The 17737-nt window shown below is 41.9% G+C and overlaps 1 protein-coding gene across 1 annotated transcript in view; it reads right to left on the reverse strand.

The window, feature by feature from the left end:
• Nucleotides 1–11924, reverse strand: part of HRG (histidine rich glycoprotein) — a 12407-nt gene extending 483 nt beyond the window's left edge. Inside the window, exons 1-7 of the mRNA XM_023187643.1 lie at nucleotides 11668–11924; nucleotides 8827–8943; nucleotides 7844–7934; nucleotides 5824–5990; nucleotides 4745–4825; nucleotides 2317–2418; nucleotides 21–490 (exon numbers count right to left, since the gene is read on the reverse strand). Of these exons, the coding sequence (XP_023043411.1) occupies nucleotides 21–490; nucleotides 2317–2418; nucleotides 4745–4825; nucleotides 5824–5990; nucleotides 7844–7934; nucleotides 8827–8943; nucleotides 11668–11916 (1277 nt within the window). The 5' untranslated portion in view covers nucleotides 11917–11924. The remainder of the gene's footprint in view (nucleotides 1–20; nucleotides 491–2316; nucleotides 2419–4744; nucleotides 4826–5823; nucleotides 5991–7843; nucleotides 7935–8826; nucleotides 8944–11667) is intronic.
• Nucleotides 11925–17737: the final 5813 nt, after the last annotated feature.

The raw sequence follows: 17737 nt of genomic DNA on the forward strand, positions 1-17737 counted from the left end.
GGGGTCCAGGGGGAAGGTGCCCATGGGGTGGGTGCCCGTGGGGAGGGGGTCCAGGGGGAAGGTGCCCAGGGGGTGGGTGCCCGTGGGGAGGGTGTCCAGGGGGATGCTGTCTATGGGTACCGTGTTCGTGAGGATGGTGTGCATGGGGATGGTGTTCATGGGAATGATGCTTATGAGGATGGAGGTCACTGGAATTATTATTATGAGGATGTCTTTGGGCCCCATTCGTGCCAAAAGTGGCATGATGACATCTTGAGCAGGGCATGGGCAATAGTGGAGGACTGCCTTGTGGAGGTGGGGGTCCATGTAAGTGATCTCTTTCATCTGGAGGAGGTGGGCGTCCATGTTCGTGTGGCTCGTGGGGATGACGATGATCTCTGGATCCATGGGGCTTGAATGGATACTTGGTGGTGTTAGAAGAATGCTCATGCCCACCCCAGTGGAATGGATGTCTCAAATGAGGCGGTACACCATTGATGTTCCCATGTTCCTGGAAAAGGACACAGAAAAGTGCCTATCGTCATGGAACATAAAAGAAGATGTTAGATACTTGACTCGATTTACACCAACGACTCCCAGATCATAGATTCCACAAATCAATTTTAAAAGGATTACAAAAAAGGATTCTCAAATTGTTATCTAGCCCAGTTGATATTTAAAATATAAATATGAGTATCATTTACCACCATTATTGTTTCACAAAAGAAACGATTTTTTTCCCTAAGACTGAGTCTCACTCTGTCACCCAGTCTGGAGTGCAGTGGTGCGATCTCTGCTCATTGCAACGTCCACCTCTCAGGTTCAAGCAATTCTCCTACCTCAGCCTCCCATGTAGCTGGGGCCACAGGCCCAAGCCACCATGCCCACCTAATTTGTTTTTCCTTTTTTTGAGACAGAGTCTTGCTCTGCTGCCCAGGCTCCTAATTTGTGTATTTTTAGTAGAGACGGGTTTTACCATGTTCAATTCCTTGTTTCAAGTGATCCACCCATCCCAGCCTCAAAGTGCTGGGATTGCAGACGTGAGCCACCACGCCTAGCCTGGAAGGAAATTTTGATTAAAAAAAGAAAAAAAAAAAAAGAGCCAGAAACACAATATCAGAGTAAAGGATTGTCCTTTAGATGGATAAATGTTAAATATAAAAAACTCCATTACCTTTATTTTTTTTTTCATTTTTACTACACAGAGTGGTGAAACAATATTATCACCTGGCACCCATCTGTAGACCAACACTGGAAAACTAGTGCCTTATAACTGATATTCTTAACTGAGACTTGACGGTATCAACATCCCTTACTCCTAAAGGCTGAACACTTGACCTCTTCTCTCTCTTCCCTGTTCCGAGTTTAATTTTTGAAAAATAGCTACAGAGGCTGGGCGTGGTGGCTCACGTCTGCAATCCCAGAACTTTGGGAGGTCGAGGGAGGTGGATCACCTGAGGTTGGGAGTTTGAGACCAGCCTGACCAACATGCAGAAACCCCGTCTCTACTAAAAATGCAAAATTAGCCAGGCGTGGTGGTGCATGCCCGTAATCCCAGCTACTCAGGAGGCTGAGGTAGGAGAATCGCTTAAACCCAGGAGGCGGAGGTTGCGATGAACTGAGATGGCACCATTGCACCCCAGCCTGGGCAACAAGAGCAAGACTCTGTCTCAGAAAAAAAAAAAAAAAAAAAAAGACAGCGCCATGTTCGTGGTGACAATCCTGCCCTTTGTTTCTTTTTCTTTTTTTTAATTTGGGATTGGATGTTTGGATTATTTTCAGTTTTGTTTCTGATATGAAAAATTTCATGAAGCAAATCTTTGTACTCATGTAAAAATAGACAAAAGATTTCTGAGACAGATGCAAAATATGGTTTTGCATCTCATTTTATATACATTTACATAATAAATTTGAGGCTAATTTATTCCCCTTGGATTTCGTGCCCAATAATACAAGCTTAGGAATGACTAAGTCTCAGCGTCAGAGTCCCGACTACAAGGAGCATTTTCAAATTCATTAAAGTTTGGTTGAATTGGACATGATTTTAATTTTCTGCCAATTGTTACCCCTTTCCAATTCTTGGAAAAGTTTTCATACTTTTTGTGTAAGCTGGCAATTGCACTCCTTTCCCCAGTTGTGGGGTACTCTCTGTATCTTTTCTTGCATGTCTGTCTGTGTCTCTCTTTCTGTCTCTCTGTCTCCCTCTCTCTCTCTCTCTCTTTCACACACACACACACACACACCCATACATAGAGCTTTAGGAACCAACAACACTATTTGTGTACATATGTCACTTAATCTGGCACTGCCACGACAAAGTCTGCTTAGACAACCCACCTGAGGGTCGAAGACTTCGCAGTTTGTGACAAGGTCTTTCGGGCTTTCCAAGTCCAAGGCTTCTACATCATAGAACAAATCTGCTCTGCAGAATCCAAAGACCTACAAAAGAATGAGGAACCTGTTAGTGTGTGTGTCCAGGTGATGTGAAGATGACCAGCCGGAGTTAGCTTCCAGACATTCAGAAAAGGAAGAAGTGCTTCAGAAAAATCAGGGTAACATGATCAGATAGCCCCACCAGTTGTTCAGCAATCTTTCCTCATCAAGCTTTGGGGAAAGTACAGATGGCGAAGGGTATCACTCAAGTTGCTGTGTTTTTTTCATGAGCAGGCACCAGCACTGGGCTTCCCAAGGGTGGTGGTGAGGAAAACCACATCATTGCTGCCTTGCCTTTAGGCCAACCCTTCTGCCCTGGAGACCTCAGTTGCCTGTGCCTAGGACAATGCGGAATGGTGCCAAAGAGGGATTTTTACAACTTCAGCGAGTCCCTTGGAGGAAAGTGTTGGACAGGAGGGAATCTGTACGGCATAAAGATGGGTTTTCATTGACATTGTCAAGGCAAGTGTCTGCTGACTCCACTCAAGTATGAGGGCTACAACTGGATGGCACTCCTGTGCTCCAGCTCCTAAACTCACCTGTGAAAGATCGACTAGGACAGGAGGACGGCTGTCTGCTAGAAGAAATTGCTAAGCACCGAGGTTCTGAGTACAGTTTGGGAATCAGAGAGACCTATGTTAATCCTGGCTTCTCCATTTCCTCGTTGTCTGAGTTTGGGAAAGTTACAAAAGATTTCTGGAAGTCAGCCATTGTAAAATGGGGATAATACTATGTATTCACAGGTTGTGGGAGGTCTTAATTAAATGAGAGGATGGTGTAAAACACTTACTCCTGAGTCTCCTCTTCAGCTCTGATGCATCAGGTCTGGGGTTACATTATCCATACCAAAAGGGTTTCTTGACCATAGGAATAAGGGAGAGAGGTGTCTTTTCTGGTGGCCACTAAGAAGGATTCTAGACCTGGTTCAGTTTGGATATTAGAACAGCTAACAAAGGTACTAATGGATGGTTTCTCCCTTTTGACCAGGGAGTATGTGCTGTTAAACCTCAGAAAAATCCTGGACTTGACATCGTAATTAAAATTCCATTTCCTAACACTCTCTAGCTAAGTGCCCTTAGGTAAGTGGTTTTAATTTTAGCTCCCCTTGTCACAGGGAAATGTAGGCAGATACTTGCTTTTCCTTGTTAGCAGGATTTTCACGAGGCTCTGACCTGGTAATAATAGATGTGGAGGTGTTTCTTTAACTGTAGATCACCATGCAAATGCCAGGTAGTATTAATAATGTCTCCCTGCAGATACATGGGAATCTATTGGTAAATGATTAGAGGAAAAATCCCACTGAACTTTCTATAAGAATAACTAAGTTTTAATCTCAGCTTGGTTGTCAACATCAGCAAGAGCTTTCCTTTGCTGAGCTTCAGTTGCCTCCTTATTTGTCGAGTGGGATTGTGTGAGTATCAATGACGTGGAATTAATAAAACCACTGGGTGTAGGGCCTTAGTATAAGTTGCTATAGTTCTAACTAAGCCTTTAATCCTAATGAGTTAGAAACTTAGTTTTAAGTTTAGATATATATCATGTATATTATAAAATCATGTTCTTATGGTTCGCTTATGTTCTCTGTGCCTCAGTTTCCCTATCTGCTAATTTGGGAAGAAAGTAGCATCTATCTCATATGGTAGTGTGAGGGTTAACAAATTATCACAGGCTGGGTGTGGTGGCTGACGCCTGCAATCCCAGCACTTTGAGAGGCCGAAGTGGGTGGATCCCCTGAGGTCAGGAGTTTGAGACCAACCTGACCAACATGGTGAAACCCCATCTCTACTAAAAATACAAAAATTAGCCAGGCATGGTGGTGCATGTCTGTAATCCCAGTTACTCAGGAGGGTGAGGCAGGAGAATCACCTGAACCCGGGAGGCGGAGGTTGCAGTGAGCCGAGATCGCGCCATTGCACTCCATCCTGGGCAACAAGAGCGAAATTCCATCTCAAAAACAAAAGTTATCCTGTGTGTAAATCACTTAGAAGAGTGCCTGGCAAGTACTAAGTGCATCCCAGATGATACTTTGTATTTCTTCCTCCTTCTCCTCCTCCTCATTTCCTCCTTCTTCCTCTCCTTCCTCTTCTCCTTCTCCTTCTCCTCCTTCTCCTTCTCCTTCTCCTTCTCCTTCTCCTTCTCCTTCTCCTTCTCCTTCTCCTTCTCCTTCTCCTTCTCCTTCTCCTTCTCCTTCTCCTTCTTCTTCTTCTTCTTCTTCTTCTTCTTCTCTGTGACTCTAGTCAGTGATCACAGACATTTCTTTTTTTTTTAAATTATTATACTTTAAGTTCTAGGGTACATGTGCACACTGTGCAGGTTTGTTTCTTATACTCACATTGGGGTGTCTGGGGAAATAGTGTCTGGAGCAGTTCCGCACAGAGAAGTCCACGAAGTAACCGGTTCCTTCCCCTCCTCTCTAGAACAGATGGGATCCAAATAGTTTAAAGAACAGACAAAGAAAAGGGAAAAAAAGCAGTAGATAACTATAACTACCATTCAATACTTTTTAAGGCAGTATGAGAATTCAAAATCACCAGTATGTGTAATTTTTTAAAATGGTTTCTGCCTTTTAAAAATGTATCACCTAAGTGATAAGGTGAATACCATTTCACTGAAAAGGTTCAAGTAATAAATACATGATGAAGTAGAGTGTGAAAAATCACTCCTCCTGCACTCCAACTTCTTCCCAGAGTTGTCATTCTCATTTATTTGATGTGTTTCCTCTTCGAGTGTTTTCCTAGATATGTTACACATACACAGGTAGATCTAAGTATTTCATATAAATGGGTTCATAGTCTAAGTACTGTTCTATAACCTGTGTTTTCCTATACCAATATGTTTTGAAACTCCAGTGCGCATGGGTCCAAACATTCTTTGAGCAACTACATAGTACTCATTTCCTTACTTGTATGTAACACAATCTATTTAACGTTGCATTTTCTGAATGCATAGCAAATGTCAACCAGTTGCTCTACAAGACAGTTCTGGGCGAAAGCACTTGGGTCCTTGTAGAGCGAGCAGGGAACTGTCTAGCCATAGGCACATTACTGGGTGTTGTGAGGTAATTTCTCTGAACTTCAGTTTTCCATCATAGTACAAGAGTTAGTACTGGATGATTTGTAATGACACAACCCTCATATGCTCTTGTCTTTCCCTGATTCCTCTTTAGATTTTCTCTCCTCTCTGTCAGATGTCCACTCCCCCACCCACCCTTCAAAAAATAAAAGTGTTTGAGGAAGGCAATTATTTGGTATTTTTAAAAATATCTGCTGCCTATCTTTTATGGCCCCAAAAGTGACAAATTAAAAGGCAGCTGGTCAATTGAGGCAGGTGGAGAGGGTGTGCCGTTCAGTTCCTGCTGCCAGGTTGGAGTCTGGGCCTTCATACTCCAGCTGAACCTTAGTGGAGACTCACCAGTCTTGCAACTCTCTCAATTCGGTGCACTCTGAAAGAGGCAAAGTCATCATTCTCCTCTTTGTACTTCTCAAGGGCTTTGTCAGCTTGCTTTCTGTAACTCTCAGTATCCTCAAAGAAATCTGACAGGACGGGACTATCTTTGGTATTGGCCAGTGCTGAAGAGACTGGAGAAAGAAGATGGCAGTGTCACAGTTAAGGGCTGGAAATGTTAATGGTGGCTTGCTGGCAAGAATGACAGTAACTTTCATTTTACAGATGGGCAAATTGAGGGTTGGAAGAGCTAAGTAACTGCTTCAAGATCAATCAGCCATTTCGCAACAGAGCTAAACTGCTGATTCTTCCTTTGACTCTGATCCCAGTGTCTATGTTGTGACCCCTACTCATGATGCCTTCATCAGTACCACTGACAAGGTGCTAACATATATATATATATATATGACATTTGCTAATATATAAATATATATTATCTATTATCTAATATCTATTATATATTTATATATTATCTATCATATATTTATGTGTTATATAATACATATTATATATTTATGTATTAATATGACATATATTAATATATATATTAAACAATAGAGATGGGGTGGAGCCACATTGTCTAAGCTAGTCTCAAACTCCTGGGCTCAAGCGACCCTCTGGCCTCAGCCTCCCAAAGTGCCGGGATTATAGATGTGAGCCACCGCACCAGGCCACTAATATTTTAATAAGTTCTTCCTGCTGTTGCCAAGGAGGAAGATGGAGCATTAACACAGAGTTTTGCTCAGAGAGAGGAGAAGATACAGATCATCCTTTCTTCAATGCAACCTCCTGTGGCAGTAGCTTGCATTTTTGTATTAATATCATATTTGGATTTGCTATTTTAAAAAGGAATTCTGTGATAATTCTTTCTGAAAATGTAAATAAAAAGGGTATGGAGGCCGGGCTTGGTGGCTCACACCTGTAATCCCAGCACTTTGGGAGGCCAAGGTGGCAGATCACCTGAGGTCAAGAGTTTGAGACCAGCCTGACCAACACGGAGAAACTCCATCTCTACTAAAAATACAAAATTAGTTGAGTGTGATAGCATATGCCTGTAATCCCAGCCACCTGGGAGGCTGAGACAGGAGAATTACTTGAACCTGGGAGGCGGAGGTTGCAGTGAGCCGAGATCACACTATTGCACTTCAGCCTGGGCAACAAGAGTGACACTCCGTCTCAAAAATAAAAATAAAAATAAATAAATAAATAAATAAATAAAAGCTATGGAATTTAGAGTTAACACTCCTGGGATAGTGTCACATCTTCACAATATCTTGGCTTTGTTCTCGAGGCCAAGTCATTTAACCTCTTTGAGCGTCAATTATTTTGTCTTAAGTAGAAAGTGTCATAATCTTTACTTCATAGTCCCAAGACTTTACTTCCTCCCAAGACTATACAACTGCCAGATGATGACTCAAGCTAAAGCAAGTCTGACTCCAAAGCCTATATCTATAATGATGCTAACCTACCTCTCCTAAATCTCTATTTTCATGTATTGAATTTCTTTAAAGGAAGGTGTACCAGTACCAGGGGAAACTTGTCTCCCTTCTATTATCTGGAGAATGAATAATAATGAAGTCTATGAAGGTTTTTCTTTCATGTACATCATAGATGTACACAGGTAGATCTAAGTATTTCATATAAATGGGTTCATAGTCTAAGTACTGTTCTATAACCTGTGTTTTCCTATACCAATATGTTTTGAAACTCCAGTGCGCATGGGTCCAAACATTCTTTGAGCAACTACATAGTACTCATTTCCTTACTTGTATGTAACACAATCTATTTAACGTTGCATTTTCTGAATGCATAGCAAATGTCAACCAGTTGCTCTACAAGACAGTTCTGGGCGAAAGCACTTGGGTCCTTGTACATGAATACATCTGAATATATATGAATACATATGTACATAGATGAGACAAATACCACTGTGTGATTGAATTTGTATTAATCAAGAATTAATTAGCAATTTAACAGATTATCATACCAGAACTTGTGGTGCAGTTAAAGTCAATCACTCTGAGATCCTGAGGTTCATGGGAATGTCCTGTAGCTATTACCTTACATTGTCCGATCACCTGTAAAAAAGAGGTTCTTGAGGACTTGCTGAGTCATTGCATCCTGCCTTACTCAGGTCGGATGTGAAAGAGCAAAAAGGTGATGCAACATCCTCCTACTGTTCATTTAAAACACATTTCTTTCATCAAAGCTTGTCTCAAACTGTGCATTTTCTTAGTCAGTTTCTGTATGCTGCATCCTGTTGGAACTCAAAATCCTCAGGAGAACCAGCAAGAAACTATTTAAAGCATCATGACCATACCCCAAACATTTTCAAGGGAAAAAGTGGTGAAACTCCAAGGAGTGTGAACCTCTTATTTTCTGGAAGTGAAATCTTGAATCTCTGCTTATTCATCTTCATGTTCTCCACCTGTGTCAGAGAGCCTGGCATTTGAGTACCCACCTTCCACATGCAAAGCCAGATCTTATTCCTCAGTATATATCGTAGGCGCCGAACAAGACCCAATTCCTCACTGCAAGTAATCCCTTTGGCCATTCCTGAAAATAGGACCATTGTTCATAGGACACAATTACAAGTTCATAGATTCTCATACCTGTAGACTGTCAAGAGTGGAAGGCCTTTAGAGTCCATGAATTCCTAAACTCACTTCTTATTTTACAGTCAAAAAACACCGAAGTGGAGGGATGTTATTAGGCGATTTGCCCAAAAGGACTTACAGCTGGTTATGCTCTTTGATGGGAACACACACCCTGCTGAGTTGTCTTGATCTGGGTTCCCAGGAAAGACTCTCAAGAGTATTGCTCAAGGTTAACATCATTTTCGTGAATCTCAAGGCAAAAGCTGCCCTTTCTCTTCTACTGTGTTAGTCCAGGCATTGGCTGCCCTGAGTGAACAGAGTAGATAGAAAATAAGAATGATAAGAGCAGAGCGAAGGTGCTCTCTTTACTTACTGTTTCAAATGGACGTCTGGAATCAGGTGGCTCACAGTCATTCCAGTGTTTCCTGGATAGGACCAAGCAGTCAGATTCTTGCACATCTAAGGTTAAGTAATATACAGTTGCATTTTCCTGAGGAATGCCAAAAGCAACATGTGAGTAGCACATGGAAACCTAGTGGGTTTTTTTGAAATTTATTAAATCTATATATTTATTACTAAAACAGAATTCCTATTCCTCTCACTGTCTTTGCAATTGCCCTACCTTTGTGTCATTTGATCTATTGAATCCAATACATAATTTCAATGAGCTATTTCCAAAACTTCTTTTTAAGTGGTCCTGATGTGTCTTCTGCCCATAAACTTTAAGAAGTGATCACTAAATGGTAGTGGTGGTTTAGTGGAGGCGTCATCACCTATACATGCCTAGAAGTGTAAGTCATGATGACCTCATCAGGGCCTCCAATCTGTCCTTGTAGTTGTGTCCTCTTGCCCAGCTCTATTACTGACCATGGGATTTTCTGCTTTGATGTCGCTTTGCCCAAAGCTAAATCCTCTCTCTTCTCTTACAAACCAGCTGCCTCTCCACTTCCCTTGTCTTTGTCAGTGGCACCACTAGCAACATATTGCCTTAGACTCTGGGGTAAAACATGTAAACCTATGAGATGTTTTCCTTGTCCTTGCTATTGCTATCCAGTACCAGGCCTTGAATGGTCTTTCTTGGCAACGTCTCTCATGTCTATTCCTCAGTTTCATTTCCTTGACTCCCACTACCCAGCTCTAACCCTTGTTCTTTCATTCCTGAATACATAAATAGCTTCTACTTCATGTCCCTGTCTCTTGCCTCAGTTTCCCCAGGCACATCAGGACCCCTCCCCACCCACCCGCTCTCTATCCTAGCTCTCAGAGGTAGCTCTGTGCTGATGCATCCTATACCTTAATATGTGTCGACGAGCCTGGCATGGGACTAATGGTCACTGAATTACTGGTTGAGTCCTAAACTCCTGCACACCTGTTCTCTGCAACCCAGAGTGCCTCTGTGATGCTTTCAGAAGGGTAAATTGTCTTCTGTAGTACTCCTTGTCTGCCCTCCTTAATTTCAGTTTTTCCATCAGAGGGAGAGTAGGTTTTCTGGGGAGCTTAGAGGCAGGCTTCATGTCTCTCTATAATGTCTATCAGCTCCTCTAGTCCAGTTTAGGTAGGTGTGTAATCTAAGTGAAGACAGCAAGCTTGTTTCACCTCAAGACAAGCCCACAGGCTTGACTCCCACCTGATGGCTGCTCCAGAGCCCACATGGAACTTCTGGAGCCCACCTGCTTATATTCAATGGCTCCCTAACACCCTTCTTCCTCATTCCATACCCACCTAGAAATGGTGGTGCCAGGAATTCACCAGGAACACCTTTATCCAGACCTGTTCAAATCCTACCCATGCATCATTACACAGTGGAAGCCTCCTCCCATCCAGTCGTACTAGATCTCCCCTCATTAAACTGCCCCAGTACATTTACCACTCCTTTGGCCACTTGGCTATTGTTGGAGTTCAGGACATGGTACCTCAAAGTATGGTACTTTGGCATGCTGAGTCCTTTGAACTGAAGGAAATGGGAAGGGCCTCAGTAGCAAGATCTGTCTGACCTTCTGCCCTTTGTTCTCCTACTCTGCTTTCTCCCCCAAGGCAAGTCATAGAAATTAAAATTTCTCTTCTCCAGGGCAGGTCACAGACGTCAGAATCCCTCTCCCTGAAAGCATCCATAAATCCTAAAATATGAATCTAACCTTCCCCCTGCGTCTTTCTTTGTAGGAGCTGGCCATAAAGAAATTCTCTGACCTACTCTGTTTGATAGTAGGTCCTCAGATCCGCATTCCAGAGGGATCCTGTCTCATACTTGGGAGCCAGAAATGCCACACAGAGAGGCCATGAAGAACTCAAACAGACAGGCCTTGTTGGGTCCTTCTTTCAGTCTATGACTCTTAGATTACAGCCTTTTGTCCCATCACACTTTTGCATTCTGCACACTCTTTGTGGATTCTAAGTATGCAAGTGGCCAGTTTCTTTGGATATCTGAGTCTTCATTTATGAAGACTCCTGTGTCAGGTAAACCTTGGATTAAATAAAGTTGTATGTTTTCTTCTTCTTCTTCTTTTTTTTTTTTTTTGAGATGGAGTCTAGCTCTGTTGCCCAGGCTGGAGTGCAGTGACACCATCTCGACTCACTGCAACCTCTGCCTCCTGAGTTCAAGCGATTCTTCTGCCTCAGCTTCCTGAGTAGCTGGGATTACAGGCGTACACCATCATGCCCAGCTAATTTTCGTATTTTTAGTAGAGACAGGGTTTCACCATGTTGGCCAGGCTGGTCTTGAACTCCTGACCTCATGATCCGCCTGCCTTGGCCTCTCAAAGTGCTGGGATTACAGGCATGAGCCACCGCGCCTGGCCTCATCTACTAGTTTTATTTCAGGCTAAGTTAAGAGCCTTAGGAGGGTTGAGAAAACTTTGCCTTCTCTCTAGTTTATCCGAGTAACTTACAAAGTTTGCCTGTATGTGCCAGCATATTATTATTGCCTGGAGGCCAAGGCCCATAGTTTATTCTAATGTTTCTCTGGCAGTGCTTAGCACGTAACTGGGCTCAGCATAAACGCTCATACGTACCCACAAATCAAATCATAGTTAAGGGCACACTAATAACAAATGTTAGTTTGAAGGAAAAAAGAACAATTTAGAGTAGCCACAGAAACCAAACAAAAAAACTCTGACCAAAGCCATTCATTGTGCAAAGCAGTAAGCCTAGGGGGTAGAGTCACATTTGCCCCCATGCATCATCTCCCAACTCAGCTCCACCAATGGCAGTTCCTCACCACTCTGTCCAAGTGGGCATCAGCAACCCGCAGCAATTGGAAAAGGTAGCCATCCCGTCGCCTTTTATTGATCAGGTCTACAGCTTTCTCAGCCTCCGGCTCAATAGCGCTGCAGTCGGTGGGACTCACAGCACACGAATCCTGCAGTGTGATCAAAAGCAGTGCTGCAATGAGCGTCTTCATTTTGTTAAACCATCCCTTGCTATGATCTGCAACTGCAGAGAATTTTATACAGACTTTCTGAAACATACGCAATTGATTAAACAAAACCTTGATACATTTTTGTTGTGTAACTGGGGGTGTTCACCTTGACCCTGGGTTCAAATAACCATCAACAAGCTGTAAATGATTAGTGGGTCTTGGGGACAGAAAGTTGAGAAATGCTGCTGATGAGTGGGTGGAACTGTGATCTGCACAAATCTGGATTTTTCTAGTAGCTAGCAGATCTAAAGTATGTCTTTGAACGTAAGCAGTGCCTATGTTGGTGTAGGGGGTGGGGCTAGGGGTAATTTTCCTCTATCTGCCTGTCTGTCTTAGCTGGAAATCTCCATCATCAGTCAGTGGATTGATGGATCAAGGCACTAAAACTCCTCAGTAGAAGGTAGTTGCATTATCTAAGGGAGGGAACATGTTAAACAGGTACCGTTATAAAAGGAAGTGACTTCAGGTAAAATAGAATAATGAAGAGGCTGTAATTTTGAAGTCAGATCTGAATTTCCAACCTGGCTCTATTACTTTCCTACTGTGTAATGCTGGGTAAGCAACAAAACTTCTCTGATTCTTAGTTTCCTCGTGTCTGTGAGAGTCTGCAGTAATGTCTCTCAGACTTGGCTTCATATTAGAATCACCCCAGGAGCTTTAAAAAGTCCTGATGTCGGCCGGGCGCGGTGGCTCAAGCCTGTAATCCCAGCACTTTGGGAGGCCGAGACGGGCGGATCACCAGGTCAGGAGATCGAGACCATCCTGGCTAACCTGGTGAAACCCCGTCTCTACTAAAAAATACAAAAAACTAGCCGGGCGAGGTGGCGGGCGCCTGTAGTCCCAGCTACTCAGGAGGCTGAGGCAGGAGAATGGCGTAAACCCGGGAGGCGGAGCTTGCAGTGAGCTGAGATCCGGCCACTGCACTCCAGCCTGGGCGACAGAGTGAGACCCCGTCTCAAAAAAAAAAAAAAAAAAAAAAAAAGTCCTGATGTCAAGGACTTCCTCCAGGACAATTTAATCAAAATCTCTGAGAGTGGACTTTGGTATTGGTATTTTTAAAACTCCTAAGTAATCCAGTGTGTGCGGTCAAGGTTGAGAATTACTGGGATTCTAGAGAGAACCGAAGAGAGGGAAAGGATTTGAAGAGAGAACAAAAAGGGAGGTACATGAAAAGTAGATCTGATTTCCACAAGTCGCGGGGTTAGTGAGTGCAACATGTTTTGAATACTGTTTGTGACTGAACTTTTAATGTCAGTAACCCTGGCTTTTAAATACCCAATGGGACCAGTCCAGTGTAACCGAGAATGACAGGAATGTATGGAATCTGGTCAAGGTGCTATTAAGAGGCTCCAACCCAGTGGGGAAGGGGAAAGCTATTGATTAAAACAAAACCTATTTTGAGTTTTTGTTATTATGAGTTGAGTTCCTTAATGAAGCTTTTCTATTATGGCTATATTGGCTGCACCCTAAATGGGGTGTCCTGGGTGAACCAAATGCTGGTGTAGGAAAAAGAATGGGAATGTTGAGGGGATGGGAAGAGGCATCAAGAGCAGGAATATAATTTTCCTACCGTACTGTTCTGCTGAGACTAAGGGGTACCTCAGGGATCCATGCATCCTCTTCCTTTATTGAATCTTAAAGAGCCATACAGTACTAATGACGCCATTCTGGCAACTGGAGTGGCTTCAGGGGAGACAGCACATTAAGGGTGCTGGGATGGTAATGGTTGGGAGGAAGCTGAATGGTAGTAAGAGAGACACTCTGTCCTGAGAACCTTGATCCAGGAAGTGACATTTGCCTTTGGGGATGGTTCCTATTAAGCATTTATGGAACTAGAGAGTGGTCTCAGATGGAAGTGCTGACTTTACACAGTCTGGGCAGACTGGGCGGGTAGAATATTCATCTTCACCTTTTCGTTCTTTTTTTTTTTTGAGACAGAGTCTCACTTTCTCTGCTGCCCAGGCTGGAGTACAGTGGTGCCATCTCGGCTCACTGCAACCTCTGCCTCCCAGGTTCAAGCAATTCTTCTGTCTCAGGCTCCCGAGTGCTGTGACTACAGATGCCCACCGCCACACCTGGCTACATTTTGTACTTTTAGTAAAGACAAGGTTTTACCATATTGGTTGGGCTGATCTCGAACTCCTGACCTCAGGTGATCCACCTGCCTCGGCCTCCCATAGCTCCGTGATTATAGGAATGAGCCACTGTGCCCTGCTGTCTTCACATTTTCATTCTGCATTTAGGTTATTTCTGTGTGTCCTGGATATTTTAACAGAAAAAAGAGTTAGCTAACGAATTTTTATTCTTTAAACCTTTTTGACTCATAATAGAACACATGCTCTTTGCAAAAAATGTGGAAAATACAAAAAACATAAAGAAAATTCACCTCTAATTCTACAACCATAAGGAAAACCAACTATTTATAATGCATAATTGCTTCATATACTTTTTGCTATTTGAATATATGTAATATATATGTTTTGCATCATTAGAATTATTCTGTACATATAGGTGTTTCTTTCCCTCCACTGTAGTTGAGTATGTATTTACTTATAATCTCTATTTTTTTTTTCAGGTATTAATAGAAACCATATAAGCTTTATAAATGTTTTTGTGTTTTTATAGGATTTTAAATTTTTGAGTTATTTTAAGTATATAATTTTTAGTCATAAACATAATCCCTGCACAAAGTAAAAAAGCAAACAATATTTTAGAATACTGTAAAATAAAAATTAAGTCTCTTTCCTCCATTCTTCACCTCCCAAATCCTTTCCCAAGAGAAGGACTTTTAACAATCCCTTGCTATATATGGTTTTAATATTGTATTTTCCTTTAAGGGTATACCATGAGGATTTTCTCAGATGATTAAATATTCTTCAGAAAGATTATTTTTGAGATTATGTAATTTTGCATGTTATATGTGTTAATGTATTCAACATTCCCCAATTTTTGGCCATGCATATTGTTTCCAATTATTTGTTCTTATAAAAAAAGGATGAATTCATGTCCTTTGTAGGGACATGGATGAAGCTGGAAACCATCATTCTCAGCAAACTATCGCAAGGACAAAAAACCAAACACCGCGGCTGGGCGTGGTGGCTCACGCCTGTAATCCCAGCACTTTGGGAGGCTGAGGCGGGTGGATCACAAGGTCAGGAGATTGAAACCATCCTGGCTAACACAGTGAAACCTCGTCTCTACTAAAAATACAAAACATTAGCCGGGCGTGGTGGCGGGCGCCTGTAGTGCCAGCTACTCGGTAGGCTGAGGCAGGAGAATGGCGTGAACCTGGGAGGCGGAGTTGCAGTGAGCCGAGAGCGTGCCACTGCACTCTAGCCTGGGTGACAGAGCGGGACACTGCCTCAAAAACAAACAAACAAACAAACAAACAAAATCAAACACCGCATGTTCTCACTCATAGGTGGGAACTGAACAATGAGAACACTTGGACACAGGAAGGGGAACATCACACACTGTGGCCTGTCATGGGGTGGAGGGAGGGGGAGGGATAGCATTAGGAGATATACCTAATGTAGATGACGAATTAATGGGTGCAGCACTCGAGCATTTTTTCAGATGTTCACTCACCAACATTACACTAGAACTTGAAGTATAATAATAATATAAATAAATAAATAAACGCTACAGTGGACCTCTTCGTAAATCTCTATTTCTTTGAGAATCACTAGACTGGTTGACAGAATTTTATGACATTTGATTTTTTTTGTAATAGGAGTCACTTTTTAAAGAAAATGCAGTTTTTATCAGGCTTAATGTATCTATTTTGTTAATTTACTTTAAAAATGGGCTTTAATTTTTAGAGCAGTTTTAGGTTGACAGTACAACTAAGTGGCGAGTATAGAGTTCCTACACAGCCCTTACATATTCCCCTCACACTCACAGCCTCCCCTACTATAAACCTCTGAACACTAGCAGTGCATTTGTTACAGCTGATGAACTTATAGAGACCCATAGTTATAACCTAAAGTCTATGGCTTACATTAGCATTCACCCTTGATGTTGCACATCTGTGGGTTTTGACAAATACAGAATGAAATGTATCCACCATTGTAGCAGCATACAGAACAGCTTCACTGACTAAAAATCCTCTGTGCTCCACATATTCCATCCCTGTCTCCTTGCTAACCACTGGCAACCAGTAATCTTTTTACTGTCTTCATAATTTTGCCTTTTCCAAAATGTCATATGGTTGGAACTATACAGTATTTAATCTTTTCAGATTGGTTTATTTCACTCAGTAATATGTATTTAAGCTTCCTCTGTGTCTTTTTATGACTTGATATTTGTATTCCTTTTTACTGCCAAATAATATTCCATTGTCAGGATTTACTTATCACTCACCTGGTGAAGGACAGTTTGTTGCTTCCAAATTTCAGCAATTATGAGCAGATCTGCTATGAATATCCATGCGTGGGTTTTGGTATGGACATAATTTTCACATCATTTGGGTAAATACCAAGGAGTGTGACTACTGGATCATATGATAAGAGTATGTTAAGTTTTGAAAGTAACTGTCAAACTGTCTTCCAAAGTGGCTGTACATTTGCATTCCCAGCAGCAATGAATCAGAAGTTCCTTTTGCTCCATATCCTTGCCACCATTTGGTATTGTCAGTGTTCTAGATTTTGGCCATTCTGACAGATATGTGGTGGTATCTCATTGTTGTTATAATTTGCACTTCTTTGATGACATATGAAGTTCACTGAAGTTCAGCATTTTTACAGATGTTCACTCACCATTTTTTTTTTTTTTTTTTTGGTGAGGTTTAAATCTTTTGCCCATTTTTATTTTTATTTTTTTAACTTCTATTTTTAAATCCATGGGTACATGTGCACATTTGTTATACAGGTAAACTCATGTCACAGGGGTTTGTTGTACAGATTATTTGTCATGCAAGTACTAAGCCTAGTACCAAACAGTCATTTTCTTCTGATCCTCTCCTTCCTCCCACCCTCCACCTTTGAGTAGGCCCCAGTGTGTGTTGTTTCCCTCTATGTGTACATGTGTTCTCATTATTTAGCTCCTACTTATAAGTGAGAGCATGCAGTATTTGGTTTTCTGTTCCTGCATTAGTTTGCTAAGGATAATAACCTTCAGCTCCATCCATGTTACTGCGAAAGACACGATCTCATTTTTTGTAAAATGCTTTGCCCATTTTCAAAGTGGGTTGTTCATTTTCCTCTTGTTGAATATGTTCATTTTAAACATACAGCAGAGGTAACTCTTAATATTATATAACTAGAAATACTCAGCTCCTGAAATTTTGTTGTAGAAGATTAGTGTTAGCAATTGCAAACTACTGATGACTTGAATGCAAGAGCCTCAGATCAGTAATAAATGCAGCATTTTGCAACTATTGACAAGGATGCAGATTAGCTTGTCTGCATGGAGTCTGCAGAGTAAGAAAAAAAAGATCAAGGACTGAAAGCCGGAGAAACAGCATCTAAGAGATAAGCCAGAGAAGAGGAGCCCAAGGTGGGATATGAGGGGGAGTGGTCAGAAAAGTAGAAGAAAAACCTAGAGGATGTGGGACAAAGTCTCCTTAAAAAAGTCTGAAGAGCAAGCAAGGTCAGCATTGTCAGATGCTTGAAAGTGTAAGTAAAAGTGAACAGATTTTGTTTTTTAATTTAAAATAAAAGATTGTGAGGGAACACCAAGTCAGTGGGTTATAGGAAAAGAGATGGATTCACGTTACAGTGACCTAAGGAATGAGGAGGTGGTGGGGCAGTGGCAAGCATGGGAACAATCTAGTTTTTCATGAATTAAGCCATGAAAAGAGAAAGGAGGTGGTAGGTAGAAGGAGAAACAAAGTCTGAGGCCCTTCCCCATCCTTTTACCAGTAGAGAAG

This window comes from Piliocolobus tephrosceles, chromosome 2 (genome assembly GCF_002776525.5).
Source record: "Piliocolobus tephrosceles isolate RC106 chromosome 2, ASM277652v3, whole genome shotgun sequence".
In the NCBI taxonomy this organism is placed as follows: Eukaryota; Metazoa; Chordata; class Mammalia; order Primates; family Cercopithecidae; genus Piliocolobus; species Piliocolobus tephrosceles.